Below are 25,434 nucleotides of genomic sequence, written 5' to 3'. Positions count from 1 at the left end.
ATTCAATTATGTAACTTTTATTTGAAAGTTTAATTATGTTTTAAGTTTTTGAATTTTTTATTTCTTTATTTTGTTGTAGATATTTGGTGGCAAAGCTATGGTGCAAGGGCACCAAATTTGCAGAAATTGGCCATAAGAATCTTGAGTCAAACATGTAGCTCTTCAGGGTGTGAGTGCAATTGGAGTGTATTTGAGAAAATACACGCAAAAAAACGCAACATGTATAACTTTGAGCTCCAGCCTTCAGTTGAGCAATTACACTTATTGTAATTTTTAATTTTTAATTTGTGACCTTCAAGTGTCAAGAGTCAAGAGTCAAGACTCATTAGTTTTTTTGACACTCTTATAGGTTGGAGTTTGCACACCTCGATGATTTAGTGTATGTGCATTACATCATCCGACTTCGAGTGAGGCAAATAGAAACACGAATGGATCCAGATGCCATTTCCTTAGACAATATTGATGTATTGTTTGAGTGGAGGGTGGAGTCTGAGGAGCCCATCTTGGAGGAGTCACCTTCATGGTTAGATCCAGATGATCCATTAGAACAGGGGCAGTAAGAGGAGGAGGACTCTTCGGAGGAGCAATCTTCTTCTTCGGAGCAGGAGGAGGAGGAGGAGGACACTGTGGGAGCATCAGCATCAACACCATCTACTATAGATATAGGAGAGCACATGATCCAGATTTAAGCAGGAACGCAATAGATTACAGAGATAACCATAAATACAGAGAGGCAATAACCATAAACACAGATATGCAGCGGAAATAATACTTCATTTCATTACTTTAAAATACTGAAATATGCTTACAAATAGAAATGGAGAGAAACCAGCTAGGGCGATGGTAGCTATCTCTGAGAAGAGATGTGCGGCTACATGCCTCTGAACTGTTCCGAACTGTATTACAATGAGGCTCGAAGGCCTATTTATTGTTGAGAAACAATGGAAAACCCTTCACATACCGAAACCTAACCCTAGAAGATGAAACGCCAAATTGTGGGCCCCGTTTGGGTAAATTGGTACATCAATTTCCCGGGGTCGTAACTTTGGCATACGATCTCCGTTTGACGCGTACGATAGCTCGTTAGAAAGATCTATCCGAGTACTAACACTTTGGGAGGCAACATAGGGCTCGGTCGCCCCAGAATTCCAAAAAAAACGTCGTTTAGGGCCTCAAAACGGCTCCGGAAGTTCAGGACCCGAAAAACTGCTAAAAATAGTAAACTGTGCTACAATTAAGGAAACTGAAAATGCTGAAGGAGACAGTTGTGGGGGTCCAAATGGGTTGGTGGGTGGCCACCAACATCCACCTGGATCATTCCTCCCCCCTTAGGAAGCAATGGTCCCCATTGCGTTGAGTTCCTCCATCTGCTGAACTTGTCCTGCAATCTCTGATGTGTCCAGTGATGGTGGAAAGCATGGTCGACGATGGTCCACATTGAATACTCGGTGCAAGCGAAGGAATGGAGGAATGCTGTGCTTCAAAGCATTGTTGCCCATAGCCTTGGTACTGCTGTGAGGACCATGTCGAAGTGGTCGGAGCTTCTGATGGGCTCTTGTAAGGCGTTCTTTCTGCAGATGTAACCAAACTTTGTTGCCCACCTGAAACTTATGTGGTACCCCTGTGGGTGAGGAGAAGTTGTTCCTGTGTTCTGTCATGACCGTATCCCTTTGTTGCTGCTGCTGCGTGTAGGAACCCTTTGCAGGGGTCATGGATGTAGCAACGATCTTCCCCTTATTTTGGGAGTGAACCAGACAAATGAATTTCCTGGTCTGTGATATGAGCTTGCTGCCTTTCTTGGTAGTGATCAAGGATGTAGCAGTAGGTGGGGCTACCTCTGGTATCCTGTATAATGAATTATTCAAAGAAATAATGACACCACGAGGCCTTGACTCATACACAGCATGTCGCCTCCACAAGTATGGCTGGCCTAATAGTACATCACAAACATCCAGGGGTGTAACATCACACAATACCTCGTCTGTGAAGGGCTTGATGCTGTAGGGAAGGCGGCACTGCTGGCGAACTTTCAGATCTCGTCCTTCGTGAAGCCACCCGATACTGTACGGCTGCGGGTGTGGTGTAGTCGGTAGGCCCAACCGCTTCACGACCTCTGCTGAAACCAGGTTCTTTTGGCTACCACTGTCGACAATGAATCGCAGCGGTGAACCCTTCACCCACATCTGTGAGTGGAAAAGACGCTCCCCCTCCTCTGGATCTTCGGGCTCATTTTTCTTGATCTTGGCAGTGGCAACAGTGGCGCTGGGATCCGCATCAATGATCTGCTTCCCTTTTCCATTCCCCTTGTCGGGTTCTGGCTCAGGATCGGAACATGCATCTGATTCGGAAGCCTTCAACTCGGCCACCAGTGACTGCTTGGTCCGACACTCACTTGTGTTATGAGTGGGACTCTTGTGGAACTCACACCACTTCCCTGTGTCCTTCTTCGGCTTCATGGTGTTGTTCTTTTCTTGCGGCTTTGACGGGTTGTCTTGGGTCACCCCGCCTTGGCTTTGTCCTTTGGGCTTCGGATTTGCAGATCCAAAGTCTCGCTTCTTCTGTTTGAACTTTTGCTCGATTTTGACAGCGTATCGGTATGCTGTGCCGAGTGAGGAGATGTTCAAGAACACCATCTCTTCCTGGATGTATCTGTGTAGGCAGCCGCGGTATTTGAGTACTAGATGCAGCTCAGAATCTTTGATACCCAACTGTGTGCGAAGGGTATGAAAAATGTTTGTGAACTCTGGCACATCTTGGTCTCGTCCCTGCCACAGTGTGGTCCATTTGATGTATTTGTCCTCATAGCTTCCGACAGGGTAGTACTGCTCCTTGATGGCATCCCGAAAGTCATTCCAAGTGGGTGCGGCCGAAAATAGTGAGCCTGTACTTTCATCCTTCTGCTCGCAGTAGGTTTCCCACCAGTCCTTGACGTGGGGGGCTGCTTTGAGAAGGGCAAAAACAATCTTTTCCCGACTTGAAAATTCATGAACAGAAAAATACCCATCGAGCAGATTTAACCATTTATCTACGGCATCTGCGTCTATTTGACCCTCGAATATGGGGATTTCAAAATTAACTTGTACCTTGAAGGGTGTGGCATTTCTAGAGTCGCTGTTTGAAGCCGATGCGTCGCCTCTAGGTAGCCGCTGAAGGATCTGCGCAAAGCTATCCATCATCGCGTTCCTTTGCCGCTCGAGCGCTTCTTCGAGCAAGATTTTGATAGGATCTCCTGCCCCCTCGTCTTTCTTCTCGTCCGCCATGGGAGGCCGTCGGGATTTTCGAGGCTGGTCTTGCAAAGGTTCGACCAGTTCAAGCCCTAACTCCTTATACCCTGACCTCGTTGGGGACATGCAAAGAAAAACAGAGAAAAAGCAGACCGCTCTGATACCACTGATCCGGATTTAAACAGGAACGCAATAGATTACAGAGATAACCATAAATACAGAGAGGCAATAACCATAAACACAGATATGCAGCGGAAATAATACTTCATTTCATTACTGTAAAATACTGAAATATGCTTACAAATAGAAATGGAGAGAAACCAGCTAGGGCGATGGTAGCTATCTCTGAGAAGAGATGTGCGGCTACATGCCTCTGAACTGTTCCGAACTGTATTACAATGAGGCTCGAAGGCCTATTTATTGTTGAGAAACAATGGAAAACCCTTCACATACCGAAACCTAACCCTAGAAGATGAAACGCCAAATTGTGGGCCCCGTTTGGGTAAATTGGTACATCAATTTCCCGGGGTCGTAACTTTGGCATACGATCTCCGTTTGACGCGTACGATAGCTCGTTAGAAAGATCTATCCGAGTACTACCACTTTGGGAGGCAACATAGGGCTCGGTCGCCCCAGAATTCCAAAAAAAACGTCGTTTAGGGCCTCAAAACGGCTCCGGAAGTTCAGGACCCGAAAAACTGCTAAAAATAGTAAACTGTGCTACAATTAAGGAAACTGAAAATGCTGAAGGAGACAGTTGTGGGGGTCCAAATGGGTTGGTGGGTGGCCACCAACATCCACCTGGATCATTCCTCCCCCCTTAGGAAGCAATGGTCCCCATTGCGTTGAGTTCCTCCATCTGCTGAACTTGTCCTGCAATCTCTGATGTGTCCAGTGATGGTGGAAAGCATGGTCGACGATGGTCCACATTGAATACTCGGTGCAAGCGAAGGAATGGAGGAATGCTGTGCTTCAAAGCATTGTTGCCCATAGCCTTGGTACTGCTGTGAGGACCATGTCGAAGTGGTCGGAGCTTCTGATGGGCTCTTGTAAGGCGTTCTTTCTGCAGATGTAACCAAACTTTGTTGCCCACCTGAAACTTATGTGGTACCCCTGTGGGTGAGGAGAAGTTGTTCCTGTGTTCTGTCATGACCGTATCCCTTTGTTGCTGCTGCTGCGTGTAGGAACCCTTTGCAGGGGTCATGGATGTAGCAACGATCTTCCCCTTATTTTGGGAGTGAACCAGACAAATGAATTTTCTGGTCTGTGATATGAGCTTGCTGCCTTTCTTGGTAGTGATCAAGGATGTGGCAGTAGGTGGGGCTACCTCTGGTATCCTGTATAATGAATTATTCAAAGAAATAATGACACCACGAGGCCTTGACTCATACACAGCATGTCGCCTCCACAAGTATGGCTGGCCTAATAGTACATCACAAACATCCAGGGGTGTAACATCACACAATACCTCGTCTGTGAAGGGCTTGATGCTGTAGGGAAGGCGACACTGCTGGCGAACTTTCAGATCTCGTCCTTCGTGAAGCCACCCGATACTGTACGGCTGCGGGTGTGGTGTAGTCGGTAGGCCCAACCGCTTCACGACCTCTGCTGAAACCAGGTTCTTTTGGCTACCACTGTCGACAATGAATCGCAGCGGTGAACCCTTCACCCACATCTGTGAGTGGAAAAGACGCTCCCCCTCCTCTGGATCTTCGGGCTCATTTTTCTTGATCTTGGCAGTGGCAACAGTGGCGCTGGGATCCGCATCAATGATCTGCTTCCCTTTTCCATTCCCCTTGTCGGGTTCTGGCTCAGGATCGAAACATGCATCTGATTCGGAAGCCTTCAACTCGGCCACCAGTGACTGCTTGGTCCGACACTCACTTGTGTTATGAGTGGGACTCTTGTGGAACTCACACCACTTCCCTGTGTCCTTCTTCGGCTTCATGGTGTTGTTCTTTTCTTGCGGCTTTGACGGGTTGTCTTGGGTCACCCCGCCTTGGCTTTGTCCTTTGGGCTTCGGATTTGCAGATCCAAAGTCTCGCTTCTTCTGTTTGAACTTTTGCTCGATTTTGACAGCGTATCGGTATGCTGTGCCGAGTGAGGAGATGTTCAAGAACACCATCTCTTCCTGGATGTATCTGTGTAGGCAGCCGCGGTATTTGAGTACTAGATGCAGCTCAGAATCTTTGATACCCAACTGTGTGCGAAGGGTATGAAAAATGTTTGTGAACTCTGGCACATCTTGGTCTCGTCCCTGCCACAGTGTGGTCCATTTGATGTATTTGTCCTCATAGCTTCCGACAGGGTAGTACTGCTCCTTGATGGCATCCCGAAAGTCATTCCAAGTGGGTGCGGCCGAAAATAGTGAGCCTGTACTTTCATCCTTCTGCTCGCAGTAGGTTTCCCACCAGTCCTTGACGTGGGGGGCTGCTTTGAGAAGGGCAAAAACAATCTTTTCCCGACTTGAAAATTCATGAACAGAAAAATACCCATCGAGCAGATTTAACCATTTATCTACGGCATCTGCGTCTATTTGACCCTCGAATATGGGGATTTCAAAATTAACTTGTACCTTGAAGGGTGTGGCATTTCTAGAGTCGCTGTTTGAAGCCGATGCGTCGCCTCTAGGTAGCCGCTGAAGGATCTGCGCAAAGCTATCCATCATCGCGTTCCTTTGCCGCTCGAGCGCTTCTTCGAGCAAGATTTTGATAGGATCTCCTGCCCCCTCGTCTTTCTTCTCGTCCGCCATGGGAGGCCGTCGGGATTTTCGAGGCTGGTCTTGCAAAGGTTCGACCAGTTCAAGCCCTAACTCCTTATACCCTGACCTCGTTGGGGACATGCAAAGAAAAACAGAGAAAAAGCAGACCGCTCTGATACCACTGATCCGGATTTAAACAGGAACGCAATAGATTACAGAGATAACCATAAATACAGAGAGGCAATAACCATAAACACAGATATGCAGCGGAAATAATACTTCATTTCATTACTGTAAAATACTGAAATATGCTTACAAATAGAAATGGAGAGAAACCAGCTAGGGCGATGGTAGCTATCTCTGAGAAGAGATGTGCGGCTACATGCCTCTGAACTGTTCCGAACTGTATTACAATGAGGCTCGAAGGCCTATTTATTGTTGAGAAACAATGGAAAACCCTTCACATACCGAAACCTAACCCTAGAAGATGAAACGCCAAATTGTGGGCCCCGTTTGGGTAAATTGGTACATCAATTTCCCGGGGTCGTAACTTTGGCATACGATCTCCGTTTGACGCGTACGATAGCTCGTTAGAAAGATCTATCCGAGTACTAACACTTTGGGAGGCAACATAGGGCTCGGTCGCCCCAGAATTCCAAAAAAAACGTCGTTTAGGGCCTCAAAACAGCTCCGGAAGTTCAGGACCCGAAAAACTGCTAAAAATAGTAAACTGTGCTACAATTAAGGAAACTGAAAATGCTGAAGGAGACAGTTGTGGGGGTCCAAATGGGTTGGTGGGTGGCCACCAACATCCACCTGGATCAGCACAACTCCATACCTAGCACTCATTATTTGACATTAGGTGCAGAGGCAGGGCCAGCGCCTTCTACTACTAGGGGCAGGCTTGGCAAACAACCTATCATGTTTTCCCGTAAAAGTGGGAGATGGCAGTGATTTCAGATAGATAGCTGCTAGTTTTATTTGTTATGCTACATATAACTCATGAGGATGAGATACTTTTATATATGTGATGTTATTTTGTATTGGTTCTCCACATTTGAGTCCTTGAATGGACAATTATCAGGGATTAGCAAGATTTGGTATCGCCTTTGATGTATCATTTCTAGTTGACATCATATATATCAGTGCTTTCTTCATATTTATGTGTCAATGTGTTTATTTCATGTTGTTATTGTTTTATATGTTTAAAAATCTGAAAAAAATGAATATATTATGCATTTTTTATGCTTGCCGATATTTGCCAATATTTTGCCGATATTGTCGATAAGATGTTTTCTGGACCCTCACCGATATTTTGCCGATATCGATATTTTCAACACTGCTCAGAACTGCTGCACCAGGTTTCCCAAGTTGGGTTTTTCTGGGGATGATTGTCCAAAAATAACGGTGTCCCTTGTGTGTTTGTTTGTTATTTCAGTTGATGATCTGTAGATGAGTTGAGACTGCATTTGTGTTTATTTTCAGTATTTATATGGTTAAATATCTTGTTAAGAAATAAACAAGTAGGTGAAATAAACCAGATAATGCAAGAAGAATTTCTAATGGGTCAGACTTAGAAATTTCAATAAAGCCTCCTTTAATACTTTTCCTGTTGACAATTCAACGGCCGAGATTAAGTCCCTAATCAACGGCTACGATTAGATTTGGCTTGATCCTCGTTATTTAGAACTTTCTCACCCATATTATATTAATAAACATTAATATTTTAATTTTCCTAAGTTTAAACTTAGAACTTATTAAAAATATTAATTATTTTAATATCTCATCCGGGTGGAATTTCTCCAAACGATTTTTAGGTCTTGGAGATCTCATGTGCCTTAGCCTCTCCACCAAATTTCATTGCTAGAGAACATCCGATGCTACCAAAAATCAACACATAATTATCTTTGTACTTGTATCCATATAAATTTATTGCAAAAACAAAAGGAGGAAAACTAAATTATTATTCTTTTCTAGTCAAAGCATGCTCTTTGTGCTTCTAGGATTTATTGAGTCAAATTCCTATTTGGACTTCTTGTGAAGAAAAAGGAAAAGAATTTACAAAAATATAATTTGGGTCAACTCACCTCAAGAAACCAAGTCGGGTCACTCAAAAGACATGTATATTCGCATATGAAAACAACTATATCTTGGCATACATCCTCCACCAAATGGCAAGCAATTTCGGTGGTCATCCGTGGATAGAAGAATTCAGATGTCTATCCTCTGTGAAACCTGTGATACCTTCTGTGCAAAGATGCAAATTTCCTGTACCTTCTGTGGAATGATATGAGTTCTGTGCCTCTGCAATGCGAATTCTGTGGTGACACACTTCTGTGATGCGAATTCTGTGGTGACACAATTCTGTTATGCGAGTTCTGTATCTATGTGATGCAAGTTCTATGGTGACACACCTCTGTTATGTGAGTTCTGTGGTGCAAGTTCAGTGACAGTAATGCAGTAATATGTATTTCTCTCTGTGGTGATGAGTGTATGATGCAAGCTTCAGAAGGACAGATTTATGGCTGATTGAAAGAATTATTCATGGACTAAACGCAGCAGAATTTGGATGGCTTGACTTGGCATCTTGGAGGTTGGATTCTTGTATTAGTCTTGGGTTTTGGATTTCTCACTTTGATCTGATTCTATAAGAAGAAGAGGTTTTAGGGTTTTCCCCCTTGTGGGGTTTTGCGTTGGCTTGGAGCCTAATTTCTTGTGTTCTCTATCTCTTGTGATTTTCATGTTTTGTTCATTTTGGTAATTGCTTGATGAAAGAAGAATATAAATTTAATAAGAAGCCAACAAACATTCAGAAGTATTACCATGTAAGAGAAATCTACCCTAATATGCAAGCAACATGATTTCTCAACATGTAAGTTCCTCAATGAGCCATTTTCCCAGGAAGGGAGCGTGAATATAGTTTGATATTATACTAATTAGAACTGATCTGGTTGAGCAGAATATCTGTGTAATGCGCATGTGTGAGATTGGTTGTTTTATTTACTGACACTGAATAATTTATGTTAGGATCCCAGTCGTGCTTTTATTCAATAGATGTGTATCTGCTAGGAATTAAATAGCCAGGTTGCTGGGTTCAAAGGAAGTTTAACAATTATGTATTTTGTTTTGCAGGATAAATTGAAGATTCGCTTGCAACTCACAAAGCCAGTTACTTGGGCACCACTGATCTGGGGAGTAGTCTGCGGTGCTGCCGCTTCTGGTGATGGCATCAAACTTTGTTTTTCCTGGGATCCAAACCTATTCTCTTTGCATCCATTTTGAACATTTGAATGTAGTTTTATTTATGATATATCCACTCACTCCTTTGAACTTTTTGACATACAAATTTCAAAGGTAGTATATACTATTATGAAAAACACCAATGATGATGTAAAGAGATTTGTAACAGCATGAATATATACATTTGTTTCTCTTTTTTCACAGCTTACATTATTATAACAAGTTTATGGTTTCTGAAAGGAAAATAGATATGAAAAAGTTGCAGAATTATTCATCTGTACATTGTTTCTATTTCCATAGCTTGTGATGAAAGATGTATAATTTTGTAAGATGTATACTAAGCATTTATATCTCCTTTTTCTCAGACTTAGATGTTAGGAGAATTGTTGGTTGACTCTGTACCCAGATAAGCTTTGTTGGCTGTTACAGTTTTAGGGCTTCTATCTTGATGCCCTCCTTTGGTCATCTACTCTTGAGTTTTTAGTATTTACTCATTAGGATTAACTTTTGCTTCATTGTATTTCTTGGACAGCGTGTTTCATTACACTCTTATATACTTTACTGGCACTGCAGAAATGTATTGGGCATTCCCAATAAAAATTCGTATCTTTTGTAGTCCTCTTGGCCATTTGGGCCAGTTGTGGATATTAATTAAATTAAAATAAAGTAAATTTCAGACATTCACTGGACAGAAATGGCACCGATTCTTGCAGGTAACTTTAACTGGACTGTTGAAGATGTAACCAAAGCCATTGCTTGCATGGTTATGTCAGGGCCCCTTCTCACTGGTTACACACAGGTAGATACCTATTCCTATTCATGGTAGAATCTAACAGCGATCTTTATATTTACCTATCATGTTAATTTGCAATTATATAGCTGGATTAATGGGTCTAGTTTGTCCTAGTGGATCTTTATAAGTTTGATACTGAATGTATTGGTTTTAAAGTGGCACAACCGTGGAATCCTCATTGCAGCATTTGACAATGACTGCAGACTTTAAATGACTGGTATGACAGAGAAATTGATGCCATCAATGAACCATACCGCCCAATTCCATCAGGAGCAATTTCTGAGAGTGAAGTGAGTAGATTTATCCAGGCTTTAAATTTCATTTTTGAATATATATGGTAACTTGAGGTGATGCAGATAGGTTCACATCAAAACTTTATTTGCCATTATTATAGGCCTATAAAGTCTATTCCATTGTCAGTGTTTTATGTTTTGCTCAGATAGACATGTTTGAATTTTGAGCTCTTCAACTATAACGTCCGTTCTTAGTAATCAGCCTAGACTAGGATCTATATTAAGGTTTTAAAACAGTTTAGTACTAATAGTGAACTGGAGGAAATACCAATATCCACTGTTGTGGAATCATTGGATATAGAGCCTCATTTTTGGTTCTATGTTGTGATACCTTGGTTGGTTTTCATCAGGGATTAGGCCGAGTTACCGAAATAGTTGTGTTTCAATATCATCGTGTATTCAATTTATTTGTTTTGAATTTCTCATTTCAGTTTATATGATGTATTGTGTGAAAGCTAAAAGAACTTCAATGACTTGCAGAAATTGTTAGCTTAATATTTGTATTTGTTCTTCGTACTTCTTACACCCATGTCCTGTCTATAATGTCTCTTGGCCTGAGCTGAAGTATTGCTTTGTTAAACCGAACTTGGAACCACAATAGCCTTCAAAACCCACCCAGTCTGAACCAGAACAGGTTAAACTGGCCAGTTGGACTGGGTGTGGATTTTGTTACCCACCAAAATGGGTAACCCCATAGGAGGAAAATTTTCTCCTAATTTGACCACTAGCCGGACAGCGAGCAGTGTTGATTTGGGCTTAGCATTGGATGTCCTCTAGCCATGAAAATTGGTGGAGAGGCTAAAGCACATGAGATCTCCAAGACCCAGAAATGGTTTGGGTAGATTTTAACCGGTTTGGGAGATATTAACATAATTAATATTTTTAATGGAGTTCCTAAGTCTAAACTTAGGAAAAATAAAATATTAATGGGTATTAATATAAAACTGGGTTGGAAGGTTCCAAAAGACATGGATCAAGCCAAATCTAATCTTAGCCGTTGATTAGAGATGTAATCTCGGCCGTCGGAGAATACACTAGAGTGATCAGTTAGTTCGATTTCTAGAGTGGGGTTTGCTAAGAGAAATTGAACCAGTGATCAGAGTTGCAGCGAGGGGTAGTGAGTACGAGGCAGAGAGGCAGAGATAGTGTCGGAAGACCAGTGCAGAGGCAAAGAGGCAGACACAGAGCCAGAGAGAGCCATGCAGAGGCCAACAGTGACTACGCAAAGGCTAGAAGGGCCTGCGTCACCCACACAGAGGTTGCATAAGTGACGCAGAGGACCAGAGAGGCTGCGCAGAGGGTTTTAAGCTGACGCAGAGGCCAGGAGGGCTGATGCAGTGCTTCAGATTGTGCTGGAGAGGGTTTCGTGGGGCAGACTTTCAGAATATTTGCTTCCTAAGAGAGGTATTATTGCCAGATTATTTATGTTTGTCGGGTGAGCTAGTTTGGCACCCAGTGTACTTAAGAAAAGTTGCTTAATAATAAAACCCTCAGAACTATTGCACCGGTTTTCCCAAGTTGGGTTTTTCCGGGACGATTGTCCAAAAATAACGGTGTCCCTTGTGTGTTTGTTCATTTCTTTCAACTGTTGATCTGTAGATGGTTGAGACTATATTGTGTTTATTTCAGTATTTATATGGTTAAATAACTTGTTAATAAATAAACAAGTAGGCGAAATAAAACACCGAATATAGATAAAATCTATAACGGGTAATAGTTAGAAATTTCAACAAGCAGCGCCTAATATTCACTTCTTGATGATGATATGCCATGTGCTTCCACCATCTGCATCAGCCACATAGCTCTCACTATTCAACATTTCCACTTGGATGAAGATGGGATGCTATTCAAAAGGTATTTTGATCATTTTGCAATCGGGTACTTGTTTGTTTTGGGCATTTAGTATGGATAAAGGGGTGATTTGGAAGATTGGCCGATCTTGACTGTAAATTCGTTCTCTCTCTTTACCATGGGGGTTAACCTTTAACGCTAGTCCAGGGAGACCTCCCTTGCGGCCTTAGGGTTATAGGAGAGGAACTACTTGGAAAACCTGGATTGAAATAGTGTGTTTGTTCCCCCCGACGTCATACTTGATACTTTTCATGCCACATTACAAGCCCCATGTACCACCTCCATTCTTTGGGTCTGACTTTTCATTGGTTCATTGGGATTTGGCACTCTCATGCCCACACTCCTTGAGTAGGGCCAGGAAACCATTGACTTGGAGGTTGATGCAGCTAAAATAATGAAAAAACATATCATGGCCACAACAAAAGCAAAAGACGAAAACCATGATGCAAAAGATGGCCGAGACATAAGATAGCGCATGGGAAAAAACCTAGCATGAGCTCTACCCTACATGATGCTCCATCACATCAAAATGAACCCTTGCGTGTACCAACCTTGATGAGTTATGAATTGTCTCATCTTAAAGGGTGATTTTAAATGCTACATCATAAAGAGCAAGCTTTAACCCTTGAGCTATACATCGTAATACAAAGCATTACCAAGAAAAAGTAAAAGACACACTAGAGGGGTGGAAAATGCAGGTTGGGTAGGGTAACTTATGCCTCCATGATTGTTCCCTCCTTTTACATCTATACATTCAGGATGTGGACTCTCCATCAACTAGTCTCTTTGAACATGACACTTGGCCATGAAGCCCTTTCCCCTCCATTTCTATACATCTACACTAACACCTTTTGATTGAGGGGTTGACCTCGTAAAAGCCACTTCTCCTTGAGGGTTGGAAGTACCTAATAGCTTTGACCATTAGCCACCTCTATCAAGGTAGGGAACACCTTTACGGGACTTGGTCTAGTTAGAGATTAGAAAGTGATCCAAGTTTGAAGTATTAATATGCCCTTAACATATAGGTTTGGTCCACTTAGATTCTCACATGATATTAATCTCTAATGGATTGTTGCTTTCACTTGTGTTCATGTTGGTCTTGTCAGGTGGTCTATAGCAACCCAGGCTTTGAAGGCACCCACTCCATACATACCCAGGGCTTTCAGAGAGTTAGATGACTTAGCAGATGCAACTTTGAGAGCGTTGGGTCTTATGATGACTTGAGCAGATGATCCATGTCCCAGGACGTCGATCTTCTTTGACCCAACATAGAGGATTCTTGATAATTGCACTATTGGACCCAACATGCCTCCAGGCTGACCTTGACACTACTTGATGGGCAAGCCATGATTCAGAGCCCAGATGAGGATGGTCTTCCATGAGATGACTAGAGAGGGCTTGTTGCAACTAATATAACCCTAAAGTTGGAGAGAGGAGGCCTCTCATTGACCATTGGAGATCCATGGAGATGACATGGTGGCACCCCAGCGGGATTTGGGACCCCAGAGGATGGTTTGAGTGGCACTCCTCAAATTTTGGATGATCTTGGCACATAGACATATTTTTAGCCTTCATCACACCATGACATGGCATTTGGAGCCCAAAAAGAGAATGACATCAGCATTAATGAGGCTTATGACTCACACATGTGGGCATTTATGGCATGTTTTAGCATTGATCTAGTGGGTTGGCTTATAATCCAAGGTTTATTTGTCTTCATTAGCTAAAATTAGTTGGGTAGACCTCAGGCATTTACGAATTTGAGCTTTAACTTTGCAGAATGAATGGTGAAAGCAAAAGAATTTGTGGATGAATTTATGGAAAAACAGAGCATCTATTAAGGGATTTAAATTAAAACCTGATTGCCAGTGGGTAAATTCATAGTCTTAAATTCAAATAACCCTACTGCTACATACACTTAACCAGCAAAAGAAAAACATAAATGAAATGCCAAAAAGTCGGAAAAACAAGACATGGGAAACACTGCAATTTACCCTAAAATTGGAATCCATCTGGTTTTTATTCTTCAATCTCCAAGAGATTTCCTCATTACATAATCCTCATAATTTCCGGACCCTTGAACCCCTACAAAATTTTCATCTCAGATTTTTGTTCCCCTCCTTCTAGACTAATTGTCCAATAATCAGTTTTTAAGCTGATTCAGTTACAAACCTGTTTCTTTTTAATTTTTTTTTAAAAAGGTCAAAGTCCAAAAAGCAAATATTAATAACTCATACAATAGACATAATTAAAATTGACTTCTAAAGTGGAGCCCGCCCTCTTGTTACAATGTTTACAAAAATGCCTTTGGGCTTTTGAACAATGTAAATAAATAAATGTTGTGCCATATATTTAAAGATTGCACAAGTCTTTGTAACAAACAACCATAGGTCTTTAATTCTGCAACAAATATATATAAAATAATAATATTTGAGGCTAGTGTGAAAGTTGTGCAGGCCCAGGCTTTTGTCATGCACATGTCAGAATCCACTACTAGTTTCATGAAAACCTGAAACTGCTTTCTGACGGGTACCCGTAGTGGTTTTTGGAAATGGAGGGGTACTCGTTGGAATAGATCAGAGCTGTAGATCTCCAGATGGGTGGTTTCGCTTTTCTGCCTTTTCGACACGTCCCTATTAATTAAACTTCAATTTTGTTGACCTGTTGGAAATCCATTGATTTGGAGACAAAACGACGCGAGCCATTGACTTCTCAAGCACCTGCAAGACGATTAACTGGTTTGTGATGGTGTTACTTCTACGGATCTTTGACTTTTACTGCCTCTTTGTTTTGGTTATATTCTATACTTCTCAAAATAGTCTGGGTTTCACCTTGAGCATTTTGGTAAGACTCATATTAAGCTGATGTCTTTATAAAAAAATCTCCCAAAGCGACTTGTTTCAATGGTGCCCCAAGAAATGGTTTCATAATCTCCATAGCCAATTCATTCAGATTAATAAGTTCATTGTAAGGCATCTGTTATGCTCCCAAAGCCTATTGAATTCACGACATATTGCTTCTTTAAATTTGGCTATTTTAGATAAACTATGTCTCTGGTAGCAATCATGGATATCTCAATATCCTTTGATAAGTGACTTAGTAGGAACTGGTGGCCGTTTTAAAAACTTGGCACATACCCCTTGGAAGAACCAACATAATCTTTTAAATGGTTCGCAAATTTTCAAATCTGCCCACGCGTAAGTTAATTGAAGGTGATTTGCAAAAAGCCCATGTTGCGGATTCTTGAAATTCCTCGTCAATTGTCTGGAAAATGCACTCGAAATTTACTTCCTGAGGCCTCTACGAAATTTAAACTCAGATTGACCAATTCCGTTGGATCCTATTCTTCTTCATTCGGTCACATTTCATATTATCTGTGAAATGAAAAGGGTGGATGGTATTTTTATATAGAAAGTCGAATAGATGTGAATTATGAATAACATCGATTACTAGGCTCACGATCTAGTGAAAGAGCAATCGTTATGTGAAAAAGAGTCTATGGATGTTGTGGGAAACCGAACGCTGCACTCAACAACCATCCAATGAATCCACAAGTCAACGAAAAAAGCAACAAGCTGTGGGTAATTGAATTGTGAATGGATAAAGTGCAATAGAAAGATGCCATATCTAAATGATATCACGCACGACAATTCTTGTGCTTAGCGATCCAATTCACTGGAAATTGGCTTCAAAACCCACACCAACGCTCCACAAACAAAGATTGTAGTGATAATGTAGTTTAATTCTTATAATCCACACCAACGAATACTAAATGGTTATCACAGATAACAATTAATTAAATAAGAACTCTTCAACAAGCTTTTCTAATACATGGGAATCTTGGTTGCCATGCATATTAGAAAAAGACACCGACTCTGTGAAGCAAGTCTTAGAGTTGAGTTGAGGTCTCGATCCGCACTCAAGGACATGACATCAATATAGTCGTAATTATTATTTAGAACAATTGGTCTTCATGCATATAGTCCAAACTGATACTTGTACGATTTTCTTTTTAGGGTTAAAACTTAAAACAAACCAAACAAAACCTGGCAGCTCGTTTTCCTCATGAGTTCATCGAAGCAAATTAAAAAGCTCCCTTGTCATATAAATCTAAGTAACAATGATCATTCCCAAAATATATAGATGACCCATATAAAGAATAAATATAAATCCTCTAATAGCAGGTGCCTTAAATCATATTTTTAGTGCATTAGCTCTTCTCTAGAGCATGGCATCACACCTCAATACTTAGAACCATTTTCCTCATTGCCTGGAATGAGTTCCCTTTTTCTTGGTTACTGGAGGGCACAAATAGGGATTCTATGCGCTGAGTGAGAGAGACACTTTGCAGCTTATTCAATTTCTATCCTCTATTTCTGGAGTAATGAAATGCTCATTACGTTGGCATTTTGATTCATAAAACTTGTCAAACCTTGCAACTACTACTTGTCAATGCCAATGCATTTCCTTGTATTTGTAGTTAGTGTAGAGACTTGTGCAACCAATGGTTGCATGTAGGACTGTGATGTGTCACTACATGGACAACATGTTGCTCACAAGTTGCAGAGTTCGCAGCCTATTATTCACACTCTACTTACTTCTTTTTCCATATTATATTGTGCCCTGCCTTATATGTATTACATTGCATACTTTTTCGTCGTGCAAGTCATCCACTGATCAATAACGATCAACTGAACAATTTATACAATGTTACCAGCCTTGAATTCTTTGGATTTTGATGAGAGGTTGTTCCATATTGTGGATGCAGCCTTACCTTGTCCATGGTCCTCAAGAATACATGCAATGACCTTTTTGGCTAAGGATTTTGTTGTTCGGTCTTACAAAATGTAATATTATTATCTTGATAAATGCAATTGGGATACTTTGTCGACCAGGGAACTTTTGTCTACAGTCCACACAAGAGTGGTTTCATTTACATTGGAAAACGAAATATTCCCAATGTGGATTCTCTCATTTTCGTTGCTATCAAATCCCTTAGAAAGTGCAAAATTCCATCTCTTTTTTTTTTGTTTTTTCTGGAGACATTTTATTGACATTGGAGCTTTTATGATTGTGATCAATGGCTTTTCACTGTTAGATTTATCAAGATATTTTATGATGCACAAAGACTGTTGAAGAAAGCCCTGGATCTTCTCTTGAAGTAGATGAAACCTATTGCAATTTTAATACTCAACCAACAATAGCAAACTTTGTCTCTGGTAAAAAGTTTGGCTTGCAAATTTTGGGTTACAAGGTTCGTCGAACTTTAACATTGAGGTTCAAACTTTAGCGAACCTTAAAAATAATTTGAGGTTCGGCAAACCTCATCGAATCTCATAGCCACCGACCAAGTCCATAGATAAAACTCATAACCTCATGTCACAACTCAAGCTTGTAATTTATCCTTGCAGTTTCCATGTACGTGATAGCATTTTTGATGTTTACTGATGTTGATTTCTTACTATTTTATCATATATATATATATATATATATATATATATATATATATTATACACCCACACACACACACACACGAACTTAATGGCGAACCTCATCAAAAAATTCAAACTCAATTCAAACATAATCATTTCCGAACTCGAACTCGAACCTAAACCATGTGACATTGACGAGTGCTATCATAGGTGGTAAACACTTTCTCTACAGAGGTGTTGGAGCACCTATTCTTTCATCCACAATGTTAAAAGGTGTTGAGTTTTGTAGCTATGGCTAGTCTTCATAATTTATATTTTTAGCCCTTGAAATGTATAATGTAATTGTAAGACATGTTCTTCATGTCATTTTCATTGATTAGCCCTTGAAAGAATTATTATAAGACATGTTCTTCATGTCAAATTTAAAAGAGAAAATTTCAAAATTTGAATTTTGAATTTTTGGCTCCAAACTAGTCAAGTCAGCCCTCCCTCAAGTCAAGTCGGCCCCAGTGAAGAGACACACCCATTTGGATAGGAAAATCACTATATAAAGAACATTCAACCTCCTCCTCAAGGCATCATTTGATCACACACAACAAAAGATAGTTTATGGGCATCCAAGCGAAGGAGATGAAGGATGAAGAAGGATAAGAAGCACAAATTCATCTCTAACATCTATCTCTCTCTCTCTCTCTCTTGACCTCACACGTGTGAATTTCTAGACAGTTTCTAGGCAACATATTCTAGGCAGGTTGAGTTTCTGGGCATATTTTGGGAGGTTGAAATTCGGCCTAGGTAGATCAGAGAGGGCCGAAGTTTGAAGGGCAAAAGTTTGACTTGACTAGAGGGTTGCCTGACTAGGTTTGATGATAGCTTGTTTATCAGTTTGGCCTGATTGTTGACTAGCTGCATTAGATGTATCTCTTGTCGAACTGAGGAATTTCGATAAGGAAAAGTTCGCTGGGTTTTTCCCCCAAGTGGGTTTTCCTAGGGAAAATCTTGTGTTCTCTTTGTGCATTGCGATCTCTACTGTCCTTATTGGTTTACGGTTGAATTTTGTGAAGTTTAATGGCTTAATGATAAACTAGAATTGTTAAAAGAAGATCTAGATCATTAGAAGTAATTATCAGTATTTCCGAAATTTTGTGCTTGTATCTATTGCACTTGAATAATCAACAAAAGGAACAGGTTAAATGTAGATTAGGTAGAGAGCTTGGTTTATGTTCATTGCAACTTGCGATTGTTGTCCCATTATTGTGAGGATGCAAAGAATAATAAAGACCTTAAGCTTTGGGAAAAAAATCCAGAGGAGGTCAATTTGGAGGATGGAGTGTTGCAATTATAGCAATTTGAAGATGCTCTTAGCCACGATGATGATGATCAATCTGAGACGACACCCCCATCCGGTCTCATGGTGCCCAGGTTCCATTCTTCAACTAGTGCAGAAGGTGCTTCATCTTCAGGCTCAACAATTCCACAACTTCCACGCCCACCATCTTCTTCATAGCCACCTCCTGGAGGCTCACGTGGTGGTCGTGGTGTAAGGAAGAGAGGTTAGTAGATATATTCACAATTTTCTACTTTTTTCATAGATTAGACTCTAGACTCTAGAGTGTCAGTGTTGTGAATTTGAACTTTTCTGTCTTACTCTTCCTTGTTCTGTGTGTAGTTGGTGGTGGCTAGTGTTGAGAAATCTAGGGGCAATTAGATTAGGTGATTTCTCTTACTTTGACAACTACTTGTGATGTATTTTTACTTAACTTGATTAGCTTCTTCTTTCACTTGATTATTATTAGTGTTCTTTATCATCAAACAACTACCAAACAATGAAGATCAGTGAGACAATAGGACACATGATATAGGCTATCAGCCAGAGCCAAAACCTCTCCTCTTGAGAGGAAAACCCACAAGAATTATTCTCTTCTTATAGAACTTCAAATGACGAATTCCAAGACCTAGGACCCTTGTCAAAGTCCCCTCCAAGACCAAGTCAATCCTTCCTCCTTGATGAGCTTTCTTTTCTCTAGCAACTTCGACCCCAATTGCTTCTCCAACAACTTTAACCCCCAACAACTTCTTTTGCAACTTCGACCCCCAACAACTTCTTCTGCAACTTTGATTGCAGAAATCCTAGATGGCACGTGTGGGATAATAATGATGAATTTGCTTCCTTTCCTTCTTCGCTTGGATAGCCTTCTCCTTCTTGACTACTCGACTTGCAAACTTAGTCTTTTCACACCTGATTTCGGTCTCCTAAGGTAGCTGCAATTTCGGTCTTACTGCTGCAATTGATGCCCAGTTTTCTTGCATGTGAGAGGTGTAGATGACCCAAAAACAATGTTCTAAGACTTCGCTTTCCTTCCTTGGTTTCTTCTTCCCTTTGCTAGGTATTCTATGCTCATCTTGTGCTTTCACGAGTTGCTTCTCCTTCGCTCTCAAATGAGGTCGAGATTTGCCTTACATATAGGTCTTTCTCTAGGTCAAATTGCTGCCTGTAGGCTGACTTGTCCACTCATAGAGGTCGACTTGTTCTTTTGATGATGACAAGGTCTTGGAGGGTCTATCTGACACTTTTGAATTTACATAAATTTCCTTTACAAGTTCTACAAGATGTAACATGACCAAAAGGGTCTTCATACATGACAATGACTCAATTGACTTGTAGACTCAATGACAAGCCCTAGAAGCACTCAATGGGTGCTTGACCTATAAATAAATATGAAATCCATGCCTCAAGAATGGCAATAATAAATTTATTTTTCACTTTACATCAAATATATAAAATCATGAGTACATATGTCATTATGAAGACCGAACCTAGTTACATATTTCAACACTCTCTCTTAACTAGGTAGGTATTCATAATCCATACATGGTACTTGGACATTCTCAAACTGAAGAATTCTCATAAGAAGATTCAGATTGGTAAGCCATCTCATAAGCTATTATTTAGGCTTGTCTTATTGTATCTCTTCATATCAACCAACATTATCACATAGCAAGGCCTTGACTAACAACTCTATCTCTCCACAAGATTAGAGCACGATGTTGGCGAGACCAGTGACTGATAGACACCATCATCATTGTCTCTCAAGGCACGTACCCCTCACGGTTGTTCAAAGGTTATGTGCTTTTAGGACAATTCCTGTCTTGGAATAACACATCCTCAAAAAATTTCCTCTTTGACTACTCTTACCTATTGGATGCCCTACCACATCCTCAAAGAGTAATGGAATCAATCTCAGATGCTTACCCAATTCTCCAATCTTTCTTCATAACATGAAGACAAGAATGATGTGTCTATCTCTCCCTCTCAACTAGGGAAGATATACTCATTCCTATAAAAGGAATATACCCAAGCTCTCTCTTACCTAGGGACTTGCCCAAGCTCTCTCTTAACTAGGGACTTGTTATGAATAGCAGCTATTTTCTCTTTGGTGGAGATCATGGTACTGCTATCAACTGCTTGTAGGGCTCCCCTTTTCGATGTCATGAATTTCATCTTCTAGATCTTCTTCGTAGGGCATCGACCATCCATCACTTTCCTTCAACGAACCATAGGGTTGAACCAATAGTCATGTCATCCTTCTCTTCATCGGAAAGTGATCTTCTAGTCCACATCTGGCTTTTCTTCATACAACTACCTCTTCCAAGTCATGTTTCTTTTAGGATCTTCCATCCAATCTCATGAGTACTAGTTGTAGGTGACATTTACAACTCTTTTTGGTAGCCCTGTTTCAACCGAACCAAATGATTTCAAAAATCAAAATGAACATCAAATCAAAGTTATCTTTTTATGATGGCCTTTTGTCATGACATCAACTTCATGCAACATCGCAATCCTGCATATGTATGACTCGATCTCCAAGGCATTCGATGTCAAGGGTCTCCTTCCTTTACAGACTTTATTACTGTCTTCATACTTTATCCATGGAGATGTCATAGCCTATCCTTCTAGTCAATATTAGATGTTGATTCCTTATCTTATATTACGTAACTATAGATGCAACTTTCACTAACTCTTCTTCGTAGCTATAGGTGCATGCTACTCTGACTAGAAACAGAGTAGCATGCAGGTGGACGTTGTTGCTAGAGAACTTTCCTCGCTGAGAGGGAGTGTTAGTTTTTGGTAGCATCGGAAGTGATCTAACCTTGAAAATTGGTGGAGAGGCTAAGACACATGAGTTCTAAAGAACCCAAAGACTGTTTGGTGAAATTCCACCTAGATTACATTTTATTAAAATAATTAATATTTTTAATGGGGTCCCTAAGTCTAAACTTAGGGAAATTAAAATATTAATGGGTATTAATCAAAATATTGGTGAGCATGATCTAAAAGGGGGATCAAGTCATGTTTTAATCTTAGCCGTTGATTAGACACTTAATCTTGTCATTGAAGACTCAACAGGAAAAGTATAAAATGGAGGCTTGGGGTTCATTTGGAAACAGAGAGAGAGAGATTGAGGAAATCAATTTTCTGAGGTGAGAAGTTCTCAGGAGGAAAATTGATTTGGGAGATCTTGCAGTTGAGGGGCAGTGAGAATTCAGAAGGACTCTTCGGAGAATACTAATAGAGAGGCAGAGAGAGGTTGCAGAGAGGCAACGCAGAAGTCGGGAGAGCTGACGCTGGGCCAGTCTGGGTCAGTCTGGGCCCACGCTGTCCTGACGCAGAGCCAGAAGGGCCAGCTCAGAGTAGAAAAGCTACTTGTCACGCATAATCCAAAACTGCCAGAACAACCGAAACTGTCGGAATAGTCGGGATCGCTGACGCAGCGCTGATGCAGGGCCTACGCAGGGCTAGCTTAGAAATAGCTGGGGTTAGCCAACCCTGTGCTGGATCAGCTGGAATTCTGCCAGGTGAAGTGAGGTAAAACTCACTTAGATTTTCCGCCAGTATTTTCTCTGTAAATGATTGCTAGATGAGCATCCTAGATTTGTATTCAGATATTTCTCCTACATAATAATAAAATCTCAGAATTGCTGCACCGATTTTTCCACAATGGGTTTTTCCGAGGACTTTTTTGTCCAAAAATAAGTGTGTCCTATGTATCTTGTTCTTTGCTTTGTTTTCAGTTTCATGAGATCAAATATTTAATTAGTGTAGGCTGCAGAAGTAATTTGCTTCAGTATTCAGAAGAATAACTTGAAGAATGTAATTTAAAAATCAAGTAGGTAAAGTAGATTCAGATTTGCTGCAGTAGGGGTTCCTTCATAGTAGGAATTTTCACAAGTGTTCTTTAACTTAAGGTTCAGAAAAATGTGAAACCAAATGCTTATATCAACAATGTAAAAGGTAAAATTTGCACAAGTAATTGCTGAAATGTACAATAGGACTGAAATGTAAAATGCTGGAAATAAAACACTTTAAATTCAAAAATCCATTTATATGAGGTACTCAATCAAAGATCATTAGGTGCATAAGTAAACTAGATTAGTCCTACTTGCATGAGCATGTAAAAACAAATGAAATTCAAAAATTAAACTAAGTGTTTTAAACTCAGATCACATTAATGAAATATCAGTCTAATACTCTGCTCATAAAACAAGTGCTAAGGCTAGCAATATATTTTAAATCAACAATCCTATTATCATGCAATATTCATATTTTTCCTATGTATAACAACAGAAAATTCAAATGACACACTGAGAACTAAAAATTCAGAAAATTTATGAGTTTTAACTATTTCTAATATAGTTATGCATTTAATTTGAAAACTCAGAAATAAATTACTGAAAAACAGTGAAACAATGTTCATAAATTTATCAATTTGCATGCGAAAGGTTACTAGAGATAACTTCTATTTCTGAAATGTACAACATCAAAAGATGTAAATTAAATTTGCTGCTAAACTTCAGCTAATTGAAAATCTATGCCAATGTTAGCCTTGCTTTCACACAGATAAATGAAATGAGTAAAGGTTTAGAGGATGTGCACTAGTCAACCCTTAGGGGCTTGAAGCTACTTGGAGATATGCTGTCCAAATCACTGAAAAAAATCTTCCAATTGCAAATGCCAAACTCAATTTTTTTTTGAGAAATTTTTGTTAAAATTTTTAGGGAATTTTTTTAGGAAAAATTAGTGAAAAATTCTTGGTGGAGGGGAGGCTTAAGGGTGGAATGATGGACGCTCAGAATAACGCTGGAGATGGCCAGCATAGGGCCTCAAGGCTCTAAAAAAAATTGCCCGCGATCTTCTTGAGATTTCTCTTCAACCTGTAAACAAAATGGAGATGCCCTCCGGGGTCTAGATCTGTCTCCGGAATCCACCAAAATCACTTGCAATCAAAATGGATATGCCACTGCACAAACGAAAGATAGAAAATCCCAAAACATGTATATACAAAAATATGAAATACCCAAAACCTCAATGAATTAAAATTTGATATTTACAAATTTGCACTAATATTCTATAGATCTAGCAGATCTGCAGATCATTAAACCATTTTGCACAAATTGAGAAATAAATTGGAAATTTTAAAGAGGCACAAGCCCAAGAAAAACCCTGCAAGTAAAATGCTTTGTAAGATGACTTCAGAAATTAAAAACAATGGGCTCTTTAGATTCTGTAATCTGAGAGGCAGTTGATCCAGCTGAGGATTTCCCCAAACTCCCAAATCTTGAATGATGACTTTTCAACACTTAGACCTAATTGTTAGATTAATAGAGATTCAAAATAATCATAAGATTATCAAGCAATAGAGATACCTGCTATTTCTATCAAACCAAAATGATATTTTAAAAACCCAGAAATCTGTGCAAGATACGTGTGCATAGATCAATTTTCAAAGGCTATTAACCAACAAATGCAAATAAAAGCAACGAAGTATTAAGAACAATATTACCACATAAATTTGAAAGAGGAACACCACGGTCCGAAACCCCAAAGTTTGCGTTTTATTAACCGGAAAAAAGTTACAGGAGCTTTCTTAGAGCAAGCACACGATTCAAAAATCGGATCCAAATAATGGAGAAAGACCTTTGGTTTATAGAAAAATTCTCCAATGGCTAGTTGATTTGATCCCCGTCAAAGCAATCTCAACTGTTGGTGAAGATCAAATGATCTTTTAATCATCTATGTTGAAATAAAGTTATTTTTCGAGGGAATTCGAATTTCACTTTTAATTAACTAAAAAATGATTATTTTGAGTTAATTACCGCAAAAAGTTGACTTTGACTTAACTACTATGGCCCAAGGGTTCAAAATATCTTGAAATTTTCAATATTCCCTTGGTCGGGGACCTCCAAAAATTAAAAACTTTAAAACCCACGAATTTTAAATGTTGGAGAATTTAATTTTTCCTAGGACCTAAATTAATTAAATTTTTGGCTTTAGCATTTTAATTTATTTTAGCCAAAAATTTTAATTAATTGACTCATGAGGGGATTATTAATTTTTCCAACCCTCTAATATTTAGCCATGGTGTCTAATTATGAGGGACCATGCACTAAATATTTTTTACATGAAATATTACATTTCGAACCCATGAGGGGGAGCACCCGTTTGTTATAGACCGTCAAAATTTACCCATTTCTGCGACTCAATATGATCTAGTTGACTAAGTGACTTGTAAAAAAATAATCTAACCAAATAGTCAGAATTATTCCCAAATCACTTTTATAGAGACTAGATAAATAACACTAGGATTCATTTAAAATCCCGACGACAAAATCCACCTTAGCTTTGGGGTGAGGCTGGAGGGAAAAACTCTACCGATCATCCGTGTTTAGAAACACACATGAATCTGTGAGACTAAAAATCTCCTAGGATAGAAATCATCATCAGAAAAAATAAATTTACCTAGGTTATTACATACATTTGTCTTACTAGGATTATTTACATTACAAAATGCAGAATGGGTTTACAAAACTTCAGTGTACATATAGTTGATGATGATGAATC

General features: G+C 39.9%; 1 protein-coding gene across 2 annotated transcripts in view; it reads left to right on the top strand.

The window, feature by feature from the left end:
• Positions 1-25,434, top strand: part of LOC149162409 (chlorophyll synthase, chloroplastic-like) — a 195,071-nt gene that overhangs the window by 55,024 nt on the left and 114,613 nt on the right. For both annotated transcript variants that reach the window (XM_089437253.1, XM_089437254.1), the window contains exons 4-6: positions 9,058-9,145; positions 9,879-9,964; positions 10,162-10,248. In XM_089437253.1, coding sequence (XP_089293379.1) covers positions 9,058-9,145; positions 9,879-9,964; positions 10,162-10,248 — 261 coding nt within the window. The remainder of the gene's footprint in view (positions 1-9,057; positions 9,146-9,878; positions 9,965-10,161; positions 10,249-25,434) is intronic.

Source organism: Pinus tabuliformis, chromosome 5_2, assembly GCF_031772625.1.
Source record: "Pinus tabuliformis cultivar Carrire ecotype Pingquan chromosome 5_2, CPIR1, whole genome shotgun sequence".
In the NCBI taxonomy this organism is placed as follows: domain Eukaryota; kingdom Viridiplantae; phylum Streptophyta; class Pinopsida; order Pinales; family Pinaceae; genus Pinus; species Pinus tabuliformis.
The sequence above is the reverse complement of the archived record's forward strand: the minus strand, read 5'-3'. Positions and strand labels throughout refer to the sequence as shown.